Source organism: Typopeltis vanoorti, chromosome 7 (assembly GCF_054136105.1).
Source record: "Typopeltis vanoorti isolate ZY-2024b chromosome 7, IOZ_Tvanoo_1.0, whole genome shotgun sequence".
Classification (NCBI taxonomy): Eukaryota; Metazoa; Arthropoda; class Arachnida; order Uropygi; family Thelyphonidae; genus Typopeltis; species Typopeltis vanoorti.
The window spans coordinates 31,525,990-31,549,163 of record NC_143555.1 but is presented as its reverse complement, the minus strand read 5'-3'; the positions used below and the strand labels follow the sequence as shown (position 1 = coordinate 31,549,163).

The 23,174-nt window shown below is 35.7% G+C and overlaps 1 protein-coding gene across 2 annotated transcripts in view; it reads left to right on the top strand.

The window, feature by feature from the left end:
* The window catches only part of Cad99C (cadherin 99C), a 184,725-nt gene extending 166,095 nt beyond the window's left edge, over positions 1–18,630 (top strand). For both annotated transcript variants that reach the window (XM_090395778.1, XM_090395779.1), the window contains exons 33-36: positions 11,381–11,644; positions 16,745–16,841; positions 17,239–17,552; positions 17,660–18,630. In XM_090395778.1, the coding sequence (XP_090251904.1) occupies positions 11,381–11,644; positions 16,745–16,841; positions 17,239–17,552; positions 17,660–17,813 (829 nt within the window). In that variant the 3' untranslated portion in view covers positions 17,814–18,630. The remainder of the gene's footprint in view (positions 1–11,380; positions 11,645–16,744; positions 16,842–17,238; positions 17,553–17,659) is intronic.
* The last annotated feature ends 4,544 nt before the right edge of the window (positions 18,631–23,174 follow it).

Genomic DNA, 23,174 nt, shown 5'->3' with positions numbered 1-23,174 from the left:
AGAACATCCTCGTATTTAGGTTCGAATATTATAGTTACCGCATCCTTATCTAAGAATCTCATCTGTTTCTCTCTTCTTTGATTCGGTAATGCCTATTATGTCGGTTTTGTATTTTTTAATTCTTCTACTAGTTCCACTTCTTTTATGTCTGTCTTGAATTCTGCTGGTGTTGAGTTGGATCATCTTACATCGACGCACAAAATTAGTTTTATTCTTGTTAAAACGCTCCAAGCACTGTTCAGAGATTTTCATGCGAGTGCGTTTTTGATCTGCGCGGCACCCATCTTGCGCAAAGCAAGATGTCTTAAAAATACTTCATTTAGTACAGAAGAGAGCAATTAGATTGACTCAACACACATTTTCCGTTTCTGCTGTTTGCAATTCTACATGCAAAATATATCCTACATGTTCTTTTCAAATGCCTATAGTCTCAGCAATTTCACACTTTGACTCGCCGGTCATCCAATACCATATTGTGCACTTGATCAATGATTTCTGTTATTGTTACACTTTTTGGGCGTCCTTCATATGGATCATCTTCAAGGCTGGTACGGCCGCGTTTAAACTCGGCAGCCCATTTCTTAATTGTCGAAAACGAAGGAGAAGAGTGCCCATAAACTTTTATGATCTTCGAATGAATTTCTTTTGGCGTTAAACCTTCTTTTGCAAAGAATTTTATAACCGCACGATACTCAATTTTATCCATTTCGAGGGATACAGACAACATTTTGGCTTCCGACAGCTGTATAAAAAAAAAACATACTTGATGGAATGACTTGCAATTTAACATCAATGTTTATGACAGATGTACCAACTTAGAAAAAAAAAAATCTTGCCGAGAGTGTTGCCAGTTATGGTTGAGGCCGAGAACTTTTCAGGCCACTTACGTATATACAGAAGGGAGATGAAGAAACATCTTTCTCAAGTCAACTGCAAATGCTATCCACAGCTGATTAATACTGCATTGCTCTTTCTCATTTGTGAAACCATGCACATCACGAATCAACAAAACTTTCAGATTGCCAAATTCTAATCTCTAAATCACCCTTCAGTGGAGATTCATGACAACGTTTTCAGGGGGTAAAAAGTTTTATGCACCTATCTTACTTTTGACAGCACCCAAAATCTCAAAAACCAGGTGAGATCTCTCTTCTTAGAACAGCTTTATCTTCCAGTGTCATTATTGGTCTAACCATGGTAGCGATCAAGGCATCGTTTTATAGAAATCTGTCCAACCATTGAATATTATCACATTTGGAGCAATCCGTCTTAAAAATACTTCATTTAGTACAGAAGAGAGCAATTAGATTGACTCAACACACATTTTCCGTTTCTGCTGTTTGCATTTTTCTTCAATTATATGCAGCGGTCATAACAAGTACTGTTATATTATTATTTAACACCTCCAAGGAGTCTAAAGACTCATCAAGGGAGGCCACCTGCTCTACAGCTCTGTCTCTACCATTCCTCCAACTGACCGCGATTACACCATCGCCATCTACCGCCGACCACCACCACTGGTATTTCCACAGACAATCACAAACATCCATGCCCACGGCGGGATTCGAGCCCGCAGTCTTTTGGCTGGAGAGCGGATACGCTAACCACTCGGCCAGCCAGGCTGGCAAAATTATAAAGCACTTATATAAAATTCTAAAGTCTCCCCTTCCTGTTGTCTTTTTGAAATCTCCATTATGCACATTTCAAAACTTACAGATGAAACCCTGTTCTGTTCAAAAATCAACCACAATATATTTGCCCATTCACAGTATACTAATGTTCTCTAGGCTGAATAACTTGTGTACGGAATTACCATAAAAAAAAAAAAAATCACGGCCATCATTCAGATTTTTATTTCATATTTTCCATTCTCACGTTTGATTTAATAAGCGGAATTCCTTTATTTTATTTTAATATAGTTATTCTAAGAACTTTTTTTTAGTTAAATTGATAAAGCATAAAATAATATATATATTTCTTTGGTAGTGTGCATCTAGTATTGTTTGACTTTTCCCTAAATTCTTGTTTCACAGATTGTATAAATAAAATTTACAATTTTATTAATCTTTTCGGAGTATTAATGATAATACCAAACTCCTACGTCAATTATTTCTGGAAGAACTTCGAAAATGACCAATAAATTGGTCGCAGTTGACTGCTTCCGAATTAAAACAATCTACGCATTTTATAGTTTGTAATGTTCGGGTTAGCAGTTCATAATAAACGAAATATAATGAATTTAATTGTGGGTATTCCTTGGTGTATGTAAATACCTTCATTTATTTGACACACACACAAAAAAAACTGAAGTAGTTCAAACTATCGCAGCGTACGTTTTCACGGTTACATGTTAAAATTACACGGGACAAAATTACACAAGGAAGAAATTACACATATTTGAATATTCACACCGAAGTTTTTTACTTTAGAGTTTTTAAATTTTTATGATGAATTTTATATTTATTTTTCAAATAAGAGTTCCGTTAATTTTGTTGACTTTAATTCGATTAAAATATTATTGGTATTTTGTTGTCAAATTAAACACATAAATTTTCTTAATATTGCAAAAATTACTTTTATTTTAAAAAATAATAAAAAAGAAACACTAAGTCATATAAGCTACACAACGTAAAAAATCCAATCGTCTATTAGAGTCGTAATTTTGTACAATATTTTAAATACGTTGTTTTAACGAAATGTACCTACGACGTCCTGAGTTTCGTTGACCAGTTAAATGCTGCAAATAGTTTGTATGTTGTAAAGAAAATTCTTTAACAATGTTATCCAAAAAATTCCAACCAGTTGGATGGAAACACTGAAAGAGAGACTGAAGCATAGTGCCATACTTCGATACAATTTGTAGTTGGCTATACAGTTGGCTGCAGAGTGTCCATGGTTCCAAGTAGAAATATTGAATAGAGCTATAAGTGCCATTCCTGAACTGTCGACCAAGAATGTATGTACGTTTGAAGTAAAGGAGAACTTGCTTGATTTGTTCATTATATTCGTCTAAGTTAGAAAACAGATCAGCAATTTCTAAAAATGTTTCTAACACTTCTTCTGGCAAACGTGCAAGATGATTGTAACACTTTAATGTGTACTGCAAATGACTGATTGGATTTATATAGAGATTTTAGTCCACATTCATTTACTTTGCGTATAATAGATTGTGATAAGTGGAAAAAGCAGCGACCAATTGCGATGTTTTCAAACACGGCACGGAAAGCATTCATTGCTGCTGTTTCAAAATCGGTCAAATGTTTTCGTGGTCGAGCTTGAGGAAGTTTCTCCAGTAACATGTTCAGCATCTTAACGTATATTTCGTCCTTTTTCCGTGGTAGAAGAGCCAGTAGACAAGGAAAAGCGACGCTTGAATCATATTGGACATAGATACTGTATAACTGATAATATATTTCTGGAACCACTTTAAATGTATTATCTGCTAGCCAAAAATCGTTAACTACAAGTTGATCTAGAAGAGTCTTGGTTCTGGATCTTCTGCCCCAGAATCATGAATAATCCATTTAGAGTATTTCTCTGGTATTTCAAAGTTTTTTGTTATCTGGATTTGACGGAACGTTTCTGATTGTTTTAGCTTTGGATCTATTTAATCGCCTCGTCATGGAGCTCTTCTTCGGTAGGCACATTTTTAATCCGTCTGATACAGTCACTAAACTGTTAGCTATAATTGCACGAGCCGTTGCGCCTGGATTCGAAATTTTTTTTTTCATTTGATTTGCAAGTTGATGAGCTTCAGATTCAAAAGTCCTATTAACATGACAGTGTTCTGAAGACTCACGGATAATCTTGTTGTCTCTGGTATGGAGCAGCGATCGACAATGTAAAGTTCTAAACTTTGCACAACGCCAATGAATAGTTCCGATAGCAGTTTCACGGTGACGAACAAACTCGAATCCATTGTAAATTATAATTTGACCACCTTCATTACTAACGCCGTACTTAAAATCAGCCATGGGTAAATTAAAAATTAATTTTAAAAAATTAATCACGAAATTTATTACGTTGAATGTCATACACTAGTTGTATTACGAGTCACTAAACTAGAACTGAAGAATGTAAGACAAAAATTTACTTAATATACCTTCACCCAAACAATTCTTAGAAATTGAGCAGTTCATGGTGATTAACAATTGTCGATTGGTTTTACCTTAGGAAATTATTCCTTGTAAATCTGAGGTAAGCACTAATTAGGATAGCTAATCACTACATCATTTTGAGTTTCCAACTCAACCACCTTCCTAATCCCCTTGCCCAAATCTGCACTAGTGATTTACCCCTTGCTGGTTATAAATTTTGTACAATTTTTGGTAAATTTTATTTTATGTGTAATTTTTTAACTTGTGTATTTTTTCCGTTTAATTTTTTTCTTAGTGTATTTTTATCTATATGTAATTTCGTCCTCGTGTAATTTTGTCCTGACACGCGTTTTTACCTTCGTAAACTGATTTGTTATTGTTATCCTAAAATATGTTACTAGCAATTGCGATCGAATACTTAGCAGTAAATTTGTCAAATCATCTCCTGGAAATTTTCGATTATCAAAGAAAATTTGAGCATAAGCGGATCTTTTTGTAACATTCTTTGCTATGTGAGGAAAGCAAAAAAAACTTCCTCGCTAAAAGCAGGGAGAGTAAAACATTTATCACGAAATTCCATGAAGATAGAATAGCTACCTAGTGCTAACTCTTCGTGTGATCTGCGGTAGCATCCTTGCTCGCCGAGTCGAAGGACCTGTGTTCGAATCTTGGCAGAAGGCTTTTCGAAAGTTCTTCCACGCGGTGCTGAGTTAGCCGGTCTGAGATCGCGGACATGAGATTTCCTCACACCCAATCAAACCGACCGAAGGACATACGCTCGACAGACAGGTACACAAGAATTTCTTGAAAATTCAACACACCGTTTTTTCGGTCTGTTGGATTTTTAAAGTGTCCTGAGGCGGGTAGTTCCCTGCTTTTGCTATAAATTTATTTAAATTAGGGTACATCGGTACAATTAATTATATCTGCTAAAGCGTGAGGAGTGTGCACCTGGAAATTATGCCCTTCCATGTTTGAAATATTGGACATATACATACGTTACTATTGAAACAAATATAGCTTTCAACCTTCTGAATCCACAGATGCAAAAATAACCGGCTGGGGTGTCTTGCGAGCTCATTCCATCTTACAAATCGAATGAGGAGATTTCGTGATTCAAGTTGTTCACTACACAATACCTAGTGTGATATTTATGCCTCGTAGTACCATTATGTCTTGTTGCGAATGCCAAGTATTCGCAACAAGGTAAACGGGCCAGAATAACTACAGATTAATCACCTCATCCTCGAATTAATCTTGCGAAATTCAAGGATACTTTGGAAGGTCGTGGGAGTTTAAGTGACAGAACCACTGATGATGACGATGACTAAACAAATCAAACACAATAATGAATTATGAAAGGGGTCAAGTTTTTAAGATTGCTGTGTAATAAAAATAACTAACACTTGGTTTATCTGTCGTAAGATTTGATATTGCTAGTTAACGACTATTTTCGCCACGTAAGCTAATGGTTCATCTGGATTTGGATGAACATACAAATATTAATAAACAACAAGCTTTGCTAATGAATCAATGCATTACTAAAAAAAATACCGAATGCGTAGGAACTGTTACACAAATACAACAAAAACACGTGGATGCTGACACATGGTTAGTCATTGTTCAGCAGGTGCATCCGATAGTTAGCAGAGAAATTAAACTCTAATGTTTTTAGAGATCTAATGAGGGATTTCCAAATGTCCCTCAGAAACGTCCCTTGGTTTCTGTTTAGGGTACTTGTGAGCGGATGATTTCTGTGTGACATTTGGGAATCACTCATTAGATCTCTATAAACATCAGAGTTTAATTTTTCAATTCGTAGGTCTCTGCATATATTGTACGTGAAGTAAATAGAATAACAATGTTGACTAGCCTGAAACCGTTCCTTTTAAATAATTACATTCGATCAAAAACTTTATAAAGTATTGCTCAAAACACTCGAATGAGTACTGGAATAAAAGATAAAATAACGAGTTAATCGATAACCAAACAAATGAAGAAATAAAGCACTAGCGAGTCAGAATAAAAGCAGATGAAGAGAAAAAATCATGTGCTATTCGGTAACATAACGTACAAGAGAATGAAGTAAAAATAAGCCATATGATCACAGAAAAATGACAAAATATCGACTCGTGCAAAAACAAAGAGCAGGCGATCAACTATTTCACGCGTTTTTACAAATAACGAATGATTCTGGAAAATAGGGAACAAATCGCCCGAACTTACGAAATAAACAGTTAAGTCGAAGTTATCAGTTTCATAAAGACCTTTTACTCTTTCAGCGCCATTTTTTCTCTTTTTTATAACAAAAATCCAGAGTATCGGCTAAGATGCCAATTAAGTGATAACTGTGAGAGCTGACAAGTGGTTTACTCCAATAATTGTCGCTCTATAAGAATCACAGCAGGATTGAAACTTGAGCATTCCACATCCTGATTTCATGGAAATTAGAATTGCTAACAAGTAATGCCTCGCTTGTTAAAACTTCACTCCAGTTTAGTTTAACCGCCAACGAGACGTACAACAGTTTGCTGGATGAGTGCTTTCACCCCACTGTGACTCGAGTTATTTCTTTTGTGTTAGCACGCACATTTAATTAGCATTTTCTCCATCACATTGTACGATGTTGCTGCTTCAAGTTGCTTTCTGGGTGAGTTTGACTTACACGTTTAACAACATAATTGCAATTATCCTTCTTTTTCTGTTTAAAAGATAGTGTTATGGATATGTCAATGAAAATTTATAACAATCACGGGGGAGGGTCTCGTACATGTCGTTGAGATTAATGAATTCAAATCTTTCATACGTCTTTCACAAATATTATTTTAGAACCAACTGAATAGGAGCTACAACTGAATTGTAACAAAACTCCAAATTTATGACGTAATCGTATTATAGAGCCCTCTATTATGTGAAGGAAAAAATAGAATAAAACGAACAAAAGGAAATAACTGGGGGCGTTTTTAAGGTCGTTTAGAGACGACACAGTCTTGACAATACACCCATTAATAAGTGACGATCTTTGTTTATACGCCTTGACTTTGCTCAAGTTTAAAGCGAAAAAGGTCTCTCAAAGACTTCGTTATTAAGGAACACGTGAGAGAACTACGGACCAGGAATAAAAGAAGTACCTTTCCGAACATTTCAACTTTTTTCTAAGTTAATTTAAGAAATAACAGGACTGTACATACCTTTTGTGGAAGCAAGATAGGCAAGTAAATAAGCAAATATGTGAAGAAAACTATGTTAAATGTGTAATGGATATATATTAATTTTCGTCAATATAATTTATTAAAGTATAGTTATTTAGCCTAATAAATTACTCTTTACTGGTTTGTTCTCACCTCATTCAGAATCTCACGAAAGAATAAAACTCCTTTACACGCTCATGAGGCAATCTCTGTTCCCTTCTCGATCCTCTTAAATCGTAATAACAGTGAATAGTCTCTCAGATCATGTGATGATAGCATGATGTTGAAGATTTCTGACGATTATTACGATAAAGAGCCAAGAGGCTATTTTTAATTTCTAATCTAAGTTTCATGCCGAAGAAAGTGACGGATCTTGCTCCGAGTTGCCCTAGTGTTGCACTACCCAGGTGTTGACTTACGCTTGGTCTCGCCGATAGTTCTTCGACATGATACTCTTAGATTATATTTCGATCTCCGAGTTTCGCATCCGGCTTTAAAATAATGAGGGATTTATTTATTTTATCCCTTTAACTTAATTCTTATTATTGACAATTCTTTTACAAAGTTAAGAACAGTAGTATTTTAAGCCTGCTTTTCTAATACTTATGTACTGGTTATCAGTCCTTCGGAAAAATTGCATCCTGTAAATATATAGTAGTCAAAGGCTCCTACGGTGTATCTGTAAAGCGGTTTACTTCACTTGTTAACTGTAGGTCACTGATGTAAATAATATCGGTCATAACAATAAGATTTTGGTCTACTGCGCATCGTGCGCAGAAGACCGATTTTGATCTATATATAATGGACCAAATATGAAAACGCATGCTCAAGTTGAACGTTGAAAATGGTTTTGTAATTCGCAATTCACAAATAAAATCGAAAGTTTCGTTTCAGAATGATTTAAGGAAATTTGCATTTGATTGGTTTCTAGAATGGTCTACTGCGCATCGTATTAGTAGTAAAAACATATTTACTACTTCGTTTGAAATTTCAAGTGAAAGAGGACTAGTATTTTGTGTCCAATTTGTCTAAGGATTTTTAATTTGGAAATAAATAAGATTAATGTGAAATGTCAGACAAACTACCAGCTATGCAAATTGTAAGAACATCTTTTAGAAATCCAGGAAAGTGAAACTTCTGTTCTGAGTGTAAAAATGATTGTCAAATGTGAATTTTATATTTTGTTTTTAATTAGATCTTTACATTGTTCCAGAGACATATTCCACGTTTTTCAATTTTTACTTTTTTAACTTTGTGAAATGCTGGGCCATAAATTCCTTTTCCAGAAAATAATTATAAACCCCATGTCCTCAGATGTAAGAATGTTTGTGCTCTTCTTTTAGTTGGATACTTGGTGTTCCTTGATGTTAAAAATTGCAATTTTATGAAGGATGTCGTCTAAACAGGGCATGTATTGTAGGGGAAGAGATGTTTCATGAAGGAGCGGGGAGGATGGCTTGATTTAAGTTGTTGGTTTTTTAAACGTTGCCAGCAGGATTTATGTTGAAAGTGTTTGAGATGGCGCACGTGGGTTTGTATTTCTAATCTGCGGGGTGTTTGGCAGGCTTCTTTGACCTCGGGAATGAGGGTGGGTGTTAACACCAGGCGCAAAACCGACGGTTGGACTTTTTCAGCTAGACAAGGGCGAGTGTGTTTTGGAACTGAGGAATGCTTCAATTAGGCTGGGGAAATTGAAGTAGACAACTGTATCAAATCAACGTATTCGAAGTATACGTTGATTTCAAAATACTTTTTCGAAGTATTTTCAAACTGCATAACAAATGCTGTTTTAGATTGTTTTCGTGCCTCTTTTTTTTACAGGAAGAAATCCATTAGAAACAGGACTCAAAATGAAACCAGAATCCTATTAAATTACAGAATATGTGAAGTTCAGTTCAGGCTTATATAAAGTGCTACTAGAAATAAAATATGCAATTCTCCACGTAGTCGTATTTGACACTGCTGCTATTGAGAAGTGTTTCAGTAAGGTCTTCCCATACTGATTATGATAAAAGTGATGGTAAAAGAGAATATATACGAGATAAAGGAAATATGTAGGTACGGTATTAATTAGATGAGAAATGATGCACCCCCCCTCCCCCGGTGTTTCTGATTAACAAGTGATGATCTATGTTAACTCCATCGATTGATTCTTCTTAAGGGCTGCCATTTTGTAAGTTCAATGCGAGTAGTGATTTTAAAATGTATCTAATGGCGGCGTGTATAGAATTAATGAAAACCTTAAACCCAATTAATTGGGTTTATGGTTTTCAAATTGGGTATATTCTATAAATTTGTCTGGGTATGTGTATTATATATAAAACAGGATTGTAGATACCTTTTTTGTTGAGATAGTGAAATAATTAGGAGAAAATTATATGCTGAAGGAGAATAATCCTCTTACCCGAGTTCCTCCTAGAGAGGGAAAATTAACATTCGTAATACTTTCAGCCAAGAATGATTTTTGATTGAAACTTGATTAACAATTATGAATTCAGTGTCGTCTTTATCTTCGCATAGTAAAATATCTTTGGGTGTCCTAATGAACTAGAAGTGTTAAAACGTTAAGTAGCGAGTTCACGGATATTGAGTTGAGTTAAAGAATTTCGGTACTAAAGAAATTTAATCATGTTCAGCTTATCGACTACTAAATTAGCGTGTTGTTTTTCATTATTTATAAAAAAAAAAAAGTATGAAACTGATCTCGAACCAAGAGACACTTTTAAATTACGAGAATCGCCAATTTTAAAAGTATTCGTTCACCCACTTCAACCAAAATTACTTTCGTGACGTTGTGTTATTGCCTATTGTGTGCAATAAGTAAAACAGAAGAGGTAACGTTTGATTTTTGGTAGTTTTGATTTAAATAATGACAAAAATACGACAATAATCGCCTACTATCGGTATCAATCATTCATATGCAAGTATAGTCGCACAAAAAAGACGGGTGTGGGACGAAACCACGTAATTTGGCTCTTTTTTGCGATACGTTACGTGTCGCAAAAAAAGAGCCGAATGTCTTTAATAAATGAACAGGATGAATAACGTATTCCATTGTTTTTTTTGTTTACAACTACTGTAATCAACCATAAGCAACAAGCCCACTTGCTTGATAATGCACATCCTGATTAAATTTTTTTTTTAGAAAAGTAAGCAACTTGGTTAAGAGGTATTCCCATTTCTTCAAGAAATGTTTCTAAATGTTTTTTAGAAAATAAATATTGTGTGTGTAAGGGTTTGACAAATTAGATTAATTTGTCAAACAAAAAATCCGACACGTGTGTCGTGACAGTTTGAGATTCATTCTTTTCTCGCTAGTTTCCTGTGCTTGTCGAGTGTGGCGTAGTTCCATTGGTAGATTCACTGAAAAACACTTTTGATTAAACTGCAGAACATACAGTTGCTACAACAAACACACAACTACTCCACAGTCGAAACGCACAGCAAACTCGCGAGAAAATGAATCTCAAACTGCCACGACACGTGTCGGATTGATGGCCAATCTAATTTGTCAAACTCTAACATACACAATATTTATTTTATATAAACTTTTAGAAACATTTCTTGAAGAAAGTTAATACCTCCTTAACCAAGTTGCTTAAATCAAGAATTTTTCTTTAAAAAAATTGAATCAGGATGTGCATTATCAAGCAAGAGGGGTTGTTCCTCGTTTGCGTATGGTTAATGATTACAGTAGTTGTAAACAATAACAACAAGAGACGTATTTCTGCGTTTATTGGTCTGTTTTAAGGGTTTCAATAGCTTCGCTTCACTTTTAAAAGTTAAGCCTAATGCACACCACAAAATTATATAGTTTCATTGTCTTGTTCACTTTATTTTTAAAGGGAACAAGACGAAGGCCTAAATAAAAAAAACGAACATTAATAATCCTACCATGCTATTGGACTGATACCGATAGGGGATTATTGTCATATTTTATCTAAATTAATAAGGGGGAAAAACCGTTACAGCTGCGCACAAGAGACTATCATGGCTCCATCTCTTAGCAACCTTAAGTATTGTTATATATAAAATTCTAAATCTCTGTCCTAGTGGTGTGTTATTGCATAATACGTCACATTTATTTTGTAGGACAATTTTTGATAACAACGTACAGGCTGGAATTTTGACCGAAGTATCGCGCATGCTGGAAGCTGATGCCGAAAGGATTCGACTTCTGTACTCCCCGATGCAACCGTCTGGCGGCAATACACTTATAGTTCATTATGGAGGAACACGCCCAGTGAAGAGCGAAGTTGATGTCAGTGACTTAGGTGCCGCATTGATTGCCCTCGCATGCATTATCATACTTCTTGGAGTTGGTGGAATAATTTACCATTGCTGCATGTGGTCGAGGTAAGTAATGTCTGAAATTACTCTTCAATACAGGACTTGTTTGGTAATGGTGTGAATTAAGGGGCGGTTTACTGAATATGAGCAAAACTTTCACTTCACTTGATGTTGATCAGCGAATTAATATTAAAATATTCTTTTCCCTCTCCTGTAAATGATAATATTCATCTGAATACGTCTTCTTCTGGCGCCGCTACAACGTTAGACTAGTTCTGTTAAACGTAGCAAATTCATAGTGAGGAAGGGGTATGTGTGTGTGTGGGGGGGGGTAGGCACGCATGAACTTACGGAGGTGTTTCTCCCCCTGTTGTATCAACGGGTTTTACTAAACGTGTATTTTCTATTTGAATTTCTTCATGAGTCGGGATTTTATATATATATATATATATATATATATATATATATATATATACACACACACACGAACATTTAAGAAATTGCATTTAAGTGACCACGTTCACGATTAATTGGCATGTGCGAAGAACTCGTGTGTTAATTATTTATTGCTCACATTAATCGATCAGTTCAAGTTCGATAAAACATATTTGAAGCTTGTAACAAAAAGTCCAATATATGGTATAGCGAAAAAAAAAAAAATACTGAACTTCGACTGCAGGCACATTAATAGAATAGCACGTGTAGCGTCTACGCCATTACATGTAGCTGAGGCAATAGTATTGACGTTGGAAGAAAATGTTTATTGTTGAGCGTTGGTAGAGCACACTGTTCAAGCCTACGACATGTTTGTGAACAGTTTGTCGTTTCTGTAAGCGTTCCCCAAGCAATAGTGCCATCTTTGTCTTAATCGAGAGGTTCCGACGTACCGAGGCGGTTACTACAGAGAATCCTGAAGGAGATGGGTCAGTATTTAAACAGCGACGGATTATGGTGCCAATGTCTATGACGATTCATTCGTATACCTGTGCCACACTGTATCGTCAGGGAGACAGACCGTTAGCTATATTTACAACATAAGTCATAATTTATGTGCATGTTAGCTCGTATCTTGGTCGCAGTAAAGTATATGATATTACGCTATGGGAGTTCAAAGGAACAATGTTTTTCTTATTTATCTACGTAACAATTGATGATCACTTCCAAAAACTTGGACATTAGCATACAATCTGGTCGGTTCGGACGATTTCTTAGCGTTTCAAGGAAAAAACAATCGAATTTGATGGAGTGTCTGATTCCAAAGAACTCTGTTCTTGCTTCTCACGCTAAGCACCGACTTTCGTATTCCAAAAATGTCATCTGTCTTGAGGTTACAGGAAAATTCATCGAAAAACAATTCACCGAAAATTTTAAATTTTCGATCATCATCATCATCATCATCAAATTCCTGCCATGTACCCTCAAGGGGTGTACAGGATATGACAGTACTACATGAAAAAATTACATCATTACTAACTTCCTATCTACAATTTTCCTCCAAATCAGTCTGTTACTTGTCAAGACTCCAACATTATCAGATCTTATATTTCTATCGTCTAAGGCACTTTGTGCCATATCAATCCACCTATATCTTGGTCTTCCTCTGGGTCGTTTTCCTGCCAATCTGGCAAAGAACACTTGTTTTGCTAATCTTTCCTCCTCCATTCTATTTAAGTGACCATACCACCTGAGATTAGCTCTGCTAACGCATTCCTGGATGCTGACAATGTCAAGTTCTTTCCTAATATCCTCATTTTTAATATGATATTGCCATTGATGCCATCTGTTCACGCCTCTTATCTTTCTCAGGACTCTCATATCTGCGGTCTCTAGTCTTTGGTCAAGTGTTTTACTTCTGACCCAGCTCTCAGATCCATAAGTTAAAATTGGTTTGAACACAGTCTTGTATACAGCTAATTTAGTGTTCCAACTAATTTCTTTCTTATTCCATATGAATTTATTCAATTGACTTCCCACGATACCAGCTTTGCTGATTCTGTTGTCTATTTCTATATTTAGTTTACCATCTTCAGTAAAAATTGTGCCTAAGTAGCTGAAATGTTTTACTTGTTCCACAGGTTCTCCATTCACAACACAGTTGACATTTTCAATGATTCTGCCTATTTTCATTGTCTTTGTCTTTTTATTGCTGACCTTCATACCATATCTATTACAACAGCTATTCAATTTAGTCAGAGAATCTTGCAGACTTGTAGCGGATTTATTTAGAAGTATAACATCATCCGCATAAAGCAAAGAGCTGACATTAACATCTCCAATTTTGATATCAGGTTTAATACCACATTCCTTCATAATGTGATCCACATAGATAATGAATAACAGAGGGGATAATGTACATCCTTGTCTCACACCAGATTTAACATTAAACCATCTTCCTGTACTTCCTTCAATTCTAACTGCTGACTCACAACTCAAATAAAGACTAAGTATTGCTTGATATAATGTCCCATTGACACCATATAACTGCAGCGTATTGAATAACTTCTCTCTTGGCACCTTGTCATATGCCTTTTCCAAATCGACAAAACTTAAATACAGATCTTTGTTATATTCCCATGCTTTCTCGACTATTTGTCGTAAAGTGAAGATCTGATCCTGACAACCTCTATTTGGCCTGAATCCAGCTTGTTCTTCACCAAGCTTTTCTTCCACAATTCTTCTCAACCGTTTCTCAAGTATACTTGCATAGATCTTGCCAGGAACACTCAGTAGGGAAATACCTCTGTAATTCTCACATTCAGTTTTATTTCCCTTTTTATATATGGGTACTATGAGAGCTCTACTCCAATCATCGGGAATTCGTCCCTCTGTCCAGGCTTTCTGAACTATGCAGTGCAGTCACTGTAAGACTCTTATACCACCATACTTAAGCATTTCTGGTCGAATATCATCTACTCCTGCTGCCTTTTCACATTTCAAGCCTTTGATGGCTTTTTCTACTTCAAGTATGGATATGTATTCCTGACTGCATGCCTGATCAGTGTTTTTTATCACTGTGCTGTCATCACTGCTTGTTTCATTTAGCAGTTTTTCAAAGTAATTACTCCATACTTCAAGGATATCTTTTTCTCCTGTTTTCATTTCACCTTTATCATCTCTAATTCCTTTTACAGCACTCTTTCCTCCATTCCTAAGCTTCTTCAACAACCTCCAGAATATTTTGCCACCTTCTTGATATTTATTTTCTATATTCTTGCCAAAGTCCTCCCATGACTTTTGTTTAGCTAGTTTTACACACTGTTTAGCTTTCTTACATTTGTCTCTGTATTCTGTAAGAGTAAAAGCTGACTTATTTGCCAGGAACTTTTGATATGCTTTCTTCTTTTCCTTCACTGCCTCTTTAACTTCCTGTGTCCACCAGGGAGTTCTGATTTTTTTATCTTTGCACACAACCTCACCACATGCCTCTCTGGCAGAATCAATCAATGTTTCCTTCAGAGTTTGCCACTGAATCTCCAAGGTTTGATTCCTGTTCTCAAACTCTTTCATTTTCTTTTCAATAATATTTCTGTATTTTAGTCTACAGTTTACATCTGAGAGCTGCTCAACTTTTATTCGCTTTAAAACTTTCTTACATGTTATTCTTTTCAATATGAAATTCAATTTTATCCTGCTCAAGACTAAATAGTGACCACTTTAAATTTCAAATCCTCTGTACACTCCGGTGTCCTGCACCAGGGAGAAAACATTACTATCAACAATAACATAGTCAATGAGACTTTTCTTATTCCTTGCCTCTTCTCTCCATGTGAATTTGTGCACATTTTTATGTTGGAACATGGTGTTAGTAATAACCAACCCATGTCCTGAGCAGAAATCCAACAGATATTTGCCATTATTATTAGCTTTGCTCTTTTCTCCAAATTTTCCCAAAATATTTTTGTATGTCTCACAATCATTTCCTACTCTACTATTTAGATCCCCAACAAGGACCAACTTTTCCTAAATGGATAATGTTATGGTAAAATAATTCATTTAGAACAAAAAACTTAACCATGCAGACTGCTTCTTGTACTGCAACTTATACTAATTCCGCCAAGTCAGAGAGTTTTTGTAATCCAGTACATAATTTGGACACGTTATTTCTTTCTCGCCCCGAATATAGCTGAACTGAAACCTGGAACCGTTCGACATTTTCTTGTAAAAATTTCAAATAGCGAATCTGAGTAAAATTCATCCCATAATAATTGCTGTATTGAAGTCGCATATTACTACTAGCAACAACAATAATAATAATGAAGCCCGCATAGTTCAGTCGGAAAAAACGAAGCTGTTTAGTTAGAAAGACCTGGGTAGTTGGATCCCATTTACGCATAATTTTTATCAGTCCTGATCTGCTAAAGGCAAGTTAGCAGGCATAATATAGATACGGCTGGGCTTTTCTTCCCGAAAAAGGCAAATCAGTCCCATGAACAGACATGAAACAGTTATCGGACAAGAACGACTATAAGAACCATATTGTTCTATAATTTTTCCCTATGAAAGTAGCATTGTAATCTCCTAATTCACGGTTCAAGTTTTGTTCTAAATGGATCAATTTTCTCATAACATTTTCGAAAATTTTAAATTTTCGGTGAACTGTTTTTTCGATGAACTCTCCGGATACCCTGTCTTGATGTTCTAATCAAGGCAGAACGGCTAGTTTGTCCAACAGGAAAGATGAGATGAGCAAGTTACTTTCTAGACACCAGGTAAGGAAAGAGATGGTAATGCATCCTTTGTTGGTTTGAAGGAAGCAGATATTGAAATTAAGAAGAATCCTTGCTGTTTGTTCCGAGTTACCTTTAGGGTATTGAAATTCCTTTCACATTGAATTGTAGTCTGGTAGAAGGATGATAATTATCAGATTTGCTTTTCATTTTATTCAGTTCATCTAACAAATGGGAATCATATAAGCCCTGTGTACAAGCCTCTTGATAATACCCTTTCTTTGTGATGAATGTATTTACCAATAAAGTTAGCTTACGATAAACTGAAAATTGTTCCTTCGCTACTTCTGCTGCGGCCTCTCTCTGACGATGTCCGCGTAACGTTGAATAAAATATTGGGGTTTTGGAATAAATTCTATAAGTTTTTGTTACATGTGTAAGCCGTGAAATTTAATGTCTAGTGCACTTATTTCATTAATAACTTTATTTTTAATTACAGGTATGTGGCATACCGAGAACGCATAAAACGACTGTACGTAGCTCCAAGGTACGAACCCGTGTTTGTAGAACCAAGTCTAAAGGAATACGAAACTCAGGTAAGTTATAGCGTAGTGTGAAGGTGTTAACGAACGCAGTAAATTTGTGCGATGTCTAAAAGCAATTCTGCATTTTATACCTTGTCCGATGAAACTACTATCGCAGTTTGCAAGGGAAAAACTTCCTTTCCGTGCTGCGGGTTTCATATTATATATGAGACCCTGGTTGTCTGTCAAGCAAGATATCACGGCTTATAGAATTTATTCCAAAACCCCAGGTTACTCATTTTGAAAATTTGCTCGCATAGCACAGGAACGTTGTTTAGCTGACCGACATGCGCACCCTATAAACAGAAAAAAAAATCGTTCGCAACTTCTTCCCTGAAATTGTTTTCAAAGTTGCTAATGTATCCATCATGATATCAAGAAGTAAAATTTAATTCTTATGTTTTTGCAGGTTCTCCAAATGAGCGTGCCTCTGGACGAAGAAGTGAGCATTCCTGATCCACACATGAATTTGGCTTTAAGGGGTCTCGAAACAGTTTCCTACATCACTAAGGACAAAGGTGATGGTTCAGCATCTGCCTTCGGTGGAAGGAGATCCGCTTCTGATATTAGTCCGCCTTACAGAAACGAGTCTTCTGAAGAAGGGCAAAGTTTGTCGGGAAATACAACAGCGCGTGCAGGGAGCGAGCTTTCATCAAGCACGGCAGTTCTTGGGGATCCGAGTATGATGGCCCCAGCAAGAAATCCTCTCTACGACGAATTTCAGTAAGTACGGAATCAATTATGTGCTTGACCATAATTACATGTTGAAATCCTAGATCTTTAAGTGGCATAGCGAATATTTGATTTTGAAATTTTTATTTTACTTTTAGAGAGGATGAGGACGGTCTTCCTCTTGCAAAACCACTGGACATCGAAGATTCAATAATGGTGACCGATACGCCCAGTTCGAGGTCGCCCAAGAAAAATTCGAAGCACAGTTTTTCTTACGATAAGTCACTGGTGGAGAACACGACAGAACTGTGACAATGTTTGTTCAGAATTGTGTAAAGACTTTTGCAATGCCTCCTCCCTTACAAACGGGGGACCGGACTAACTATCGATAGTTCCGAGCTTCAATGGAGTCCTACTTAAGAATTATTGGGAATCGTGGAATACTGTACATTGATCAGGACGATGCCAAACACATAGCTTACTAATTTTATAAATAGTTTATTTTGTACAAGTTGTAAATAGAATCGGTATGGTGCTGTGCCATAGCAGTTCACTAATTCTTGGAAGAACTGTCCAGAGAAAGATAAGTCGAAAATGTATTGCCAAAGTGTGTTTCTTTTGCCGCCTGGACAATTCACATCAGTAATTATGGAGACCGATTTGTCACCCTCAGGTAATATTCCATCCTGACACTTGCCTGTTAATACGTTGCTGCTTTTCCAGGTCTGATCTTTTGATGCTACTGGCATAAAATTCTTTATCTCCGATTATGTAAAGAAATACTTTTTTAAGCATTTAATTCCCTTAGAATAGTTACAATGTGACTTAAGAACTGAGTGCAATACGTGGGCCGACGCCAGCTTTGTTCTTAAATTTGAAGAAGTTTAATCCTATTCGCTCAAAATAAAGAACTTCATGTAAATATATCTAATTTGTTATTCAGATATTTTTGAAGGGTTGCTTTTTTTTTGAACAAAAGAACGAAGTAGATTCGACTTAAAAGATAACTCAAAACCGAACACATGTTAAATTAAATAGATATTCAAAGTAAGACTTATTCACAATGGGATATGTGATCGCATATTTTTTTTATGTACAGTACCATCTTGTTTACGCCTGGTAAAAATGACAACAAATTCATAACAGTGTAATAAAACAACTACCATTTGTATGTAAGCATTGGTCTTATTACTTTGTCTTCAGTAGAACACAACCGCAGAAATAAATTTCTACGTGAATTTACTAAACAGAAAAATAAACTGTCAGTCACAAAATATCTTACTAGAGATATGAATACAGAGCAGCATTTACTCTTGGCAACCTAAGAAAATCCGACTTTTTTTTTTTCTTCACCACTAGGATACCTATCTTCATGCTGGTAATGTGACAGAGAAACATTAGTCTCAAAGAAATCTAAACCGAACGGGGAAAACGTGGCGAAATATGCTGTATGGAACATCAGAAAGAAATAAGTTCTTAAACAAACACGTGAAAAAGCTGGCGTAATGATTTGATTCCACAAATCAAGTAATGTAAAATTAATTCATACATTAGAATGAAAGGACACGATAAGCGCGACTAAAATAAAGAATATAGTGACAGTTACAAGGAATATATATATATATATATATATATATGAAAAAAATTAATAATCAGAAATTTGGAGACCCCACCCACATTAAAATGACTCACTACGTGCAAGAAAAAAAATTACCTACTTTGTTGCAAAGGGCTAGAAATGATAAATCATTACTTAGAGAAAATTATATGAACTGTAATTAGATTTCTTAGATAGTTATAATTTGACACCAGTTTTAATAACTAGAAAAAATGAAATAAACTGTGACATCAGCAGATGAAAATCTAGGAACACACTAAAAATTATAGGTATGGCAAAATGAAATAAAAAGATGGTTAAGAATATGAAAGAGAAAGCTGGGGGGGGGGATTTGTATTATAGATTAATGATGTTCATATTATCTGTAACGTAATCAAGAATTCGTTTAAATCTACGGAAAAATTAGAGGAATGAAACAACTCGCTAATTACAGAAGCATTAGATTAGAATATCAAAATGAATTAGGAAACTACTTACAGAAGAAAATTTAATTTGGCAAAAACTAAGGCAGGGATGTCTCCAACACCATAATAAAGAAGAGAATTTAAACATTTTTAGTAAAACAGCTTGGCATTGTCATTTTAAAGTGATATAATACTTTGTTATTTCGAATGTAAAATATCATATGAAGGGAAAAAATTCAAAATGTTTACAATTATACATCTGATTCAGTACTTTTAGCAATGAAATAAGATTCATGAGAACTAGAAACAAAATTGGATATAGAACATGTAAATAGAATGGCCAAAATATCCTAAACAATTAATATAAGAATAGAGAACGCAGGATAGACCTTAAGATATTAGACGGAAAATGATACTAATTGCGACGAAGATTGAAATTAATGCATAGTGTTTTCTCGGTTAAAAACCACTCGAGTAATTATTAGTACGTTTTCACATCCGAAAAAAACGTTTGAAATATTAAGACAATGCGCTATTTGATGGATAGACACAGATTATATATAATGTCTATCCATCAGGTTAACAATAAAGGCAGGAAACATACTCAGTATCAGAAAGAATAATAAAAGCTAGTTCAAGAACCTGGTAGACAATAATAGCAAAACAATATTAATTTTGAGATGCGAAAATGAAAAAAGGAGGATTTATGACTATTTATAGCAACTTAATCATAGGAGGTACAAGATTTTATTGAAACATGGACAGTAGCAGATACTGGTAAGGTTATTACAGAAAATTTTGATTGTACGATGAAACAATTCATCGGAAAGACTACATTAAATGTAGGAGATATAATTAAGGGAATAGACATACTGTATCCTCCTCCTAAAAGGAAGAACTGTCGTGATCATTGGTGAAAATACAACAGGATGCGAATATCTCTTCTGAGCTTGCAGTAAAATCTTCACTAAATATATATAATATTAGAAAGAATAACCAGCTGCCAACTCAAATAACTCTAAGAATAATTATTGAGCAAACCTGGATTCATAGACTTTGAACGAGCATTCAAAGCATAATTTAATTTGAAATATGGCATACCAAAGAAAATAACTAAAACAGTATACCCACAAAAGGTGTCAGCTGCATACCTTTTCGTAGGTATCATACCTGATCGTAGGGAATATTAATATACCTGTATTAATATTCCCTACGATCTTCTTAATAATAGAGTGGATAATGAGATATGCAGTGGGGACGGACAAATAAATTATTAAACGATCTAGATTTTGCTGATGTTTGCTAGCTCAAAAAGTACCAAAGGAGAATAGTTTGGTTTATTTTAAGCCACACTTGGAGGCTTCCAAGTTTGAATGAAAAGACACACTTTTGTTTATCTAAGAATAGAAGACTAAAAATATAACAAACATATGAATAAGTAAAGATAAATAAATCTCAATACAAAAATACCACTGTTCTACTATATGGATCCGAAACCTGGGATTTTGGCCATTATCTAAGACATCTATATGTCTTAGATAACGGCCAAACGAGACATTATGGTATGGGAAAATCCTGAAATGAGGTCAAGAAAGAAAGCAATCATTGAGGCCCTTTGCGCCGCAGGGTGAAGACGATAAGTAAATTGACGACATTCAAAACAAGAGAGCAATGACTGCACTGAATCTTGGATGAAAGAAAAAAACATGTTTCGCGGTAAGCAGTTGGGGCCATATCGAGTTTTCTTTAATATAATTTCTTCTCTTCCTCCGCTGAAATGTTGAAACTCCATAGTGTATTAGTACCGCGATTCTGGTAATTTTGCTGTAGAGACTCTCCAGCCAAACCTACAATAGCTGTATTAATATTCCTGGATGTTATTTTTTTAAAATTAAAGACTACGCTAGTGGACCAAAGGTGAGTAATTTCATGATAAAATTACTGGCATTTATGTTTTACTGTAAAATGCCAGTGATTTTACTGGCATTTGTTTCACTGTAAATAATGAACATCGTTTAGAGGTCTAACTTAGATAACATAACCTTTAAGGATGTGCAGAACTAACTAGAGCTTCTGATCTAATCATCAACCTTCAGGTGGATGCGACTAGCTAGTAGATGTCCAGTGGATAGTGAACGAACGAGGACTGGCAGGTAATTTGGAACTTAGCTAAATATATATGTATTGTGTATCGACTTAAACTATAAACAAACATCATGAGATTTCTTCACAGTTTTTCTGACTGCGTGGCCTATCCACCTCCTATTTCTGAGCTGACGCAAAGAGCACCCGGAGTATCGCTCTTTACGTCAGGGAATCGGGACAAACTAAGCGATAGTAATTGACGAAAGCACCATCGATGGAAAACAAGTCAAACCAAAGAAATACCACATGGGTATAACTGGTGTTACTGAGACAAAAAAAAAGCCTACTATCGTGTATATATCGGATAATAATAAAAAAGGGAAGAGTAACAATGGAATTCATCAAAACGAAACACAAACTTCTTATGTGGGCAAATAGGCAAAAAAGTTTTGTGGTCCCACGTGAACAATAAATTTATCGAAATCAATAAAAAAGCAGCTGATAAAAGAAAACGAAAAGTTGGTCATACTTTGGAGATATAAGCGGCAGGGTATGAAATGTTTCGTAAACATTTTGAGGAAAAAAGGCAAGGTTAATAATTATGGTAAATACCTGCTGGAGACACGGCAGTTAATTGCTAATACAATGTTCCAGAATAACAATGTGCACATGGAGACTAGTTTCTTATTCTGAAACTAGAGGAATGCAAATCCACAAACCCTGATATCAAACTTTTATCTTTACAAGTGATGTACTCAAATAATTCCAGTTCAAATTATTCCAGTGCAAGTCTCCAGGATCTTTAACCAACAAAAATAACAGCTGCAACAAATTCGTCATTCAGAGCGAGAGGGAGATGTTTCCGGGGGGGGGGGACCACCAGCTCTGTTAGGTCCGAATATACATGGACAAAGTTTGAGAGAGACATTACGAAAGAATGCCATGTTGCAGGCCTATCTGTTCGGCAAAATTGGGCCATCCAGAGTCAACTGCGAGTGATATCCGCAGTGGACGACTTTCCGAACCTGAACGAAGGATGACGAAAGATATGCAAAAACGGCCAACACGTTGAATGAGGAGTTCCGGGGCATCGACTGGAACATGAATCTGCACAAAAACATTCAAAGCCGAAACTCACAACATGGGTTTCCACTGTAGGAAGGCATGTGCAAGCCCCAACAAACGCAGCTTCAGTGGTGCAAAGAGCGTGGTGAGTGGAAGCTTGGAAAACTGTGTTGTGGAGCGACGAATCACGCTATACCCTCTACCGAGCAGATGAAGCAAATTTTCGTAAGGAAAATTCAGAGGATGGTCTAGGAATCTAGATCCACTATAAACAAACTTTTAGAATGATTTAATATCAGTAGGGGGAGTGAAATGCTACTGTTGGATGGGTGTACCCAAAGGTCTTACCTTTTTTTTGGCTGTGAGATGATCCTCGCAGAGGACAAGGAAGACGTGGAATATCTGATGCGAATACATATGAAGGTTCAATCCTAAAAGTTAGTTCTGCTAAACACCAAGTAGAAAGAGGTGATGGTGCAACAGATCTCGAGTTAGAAGTGG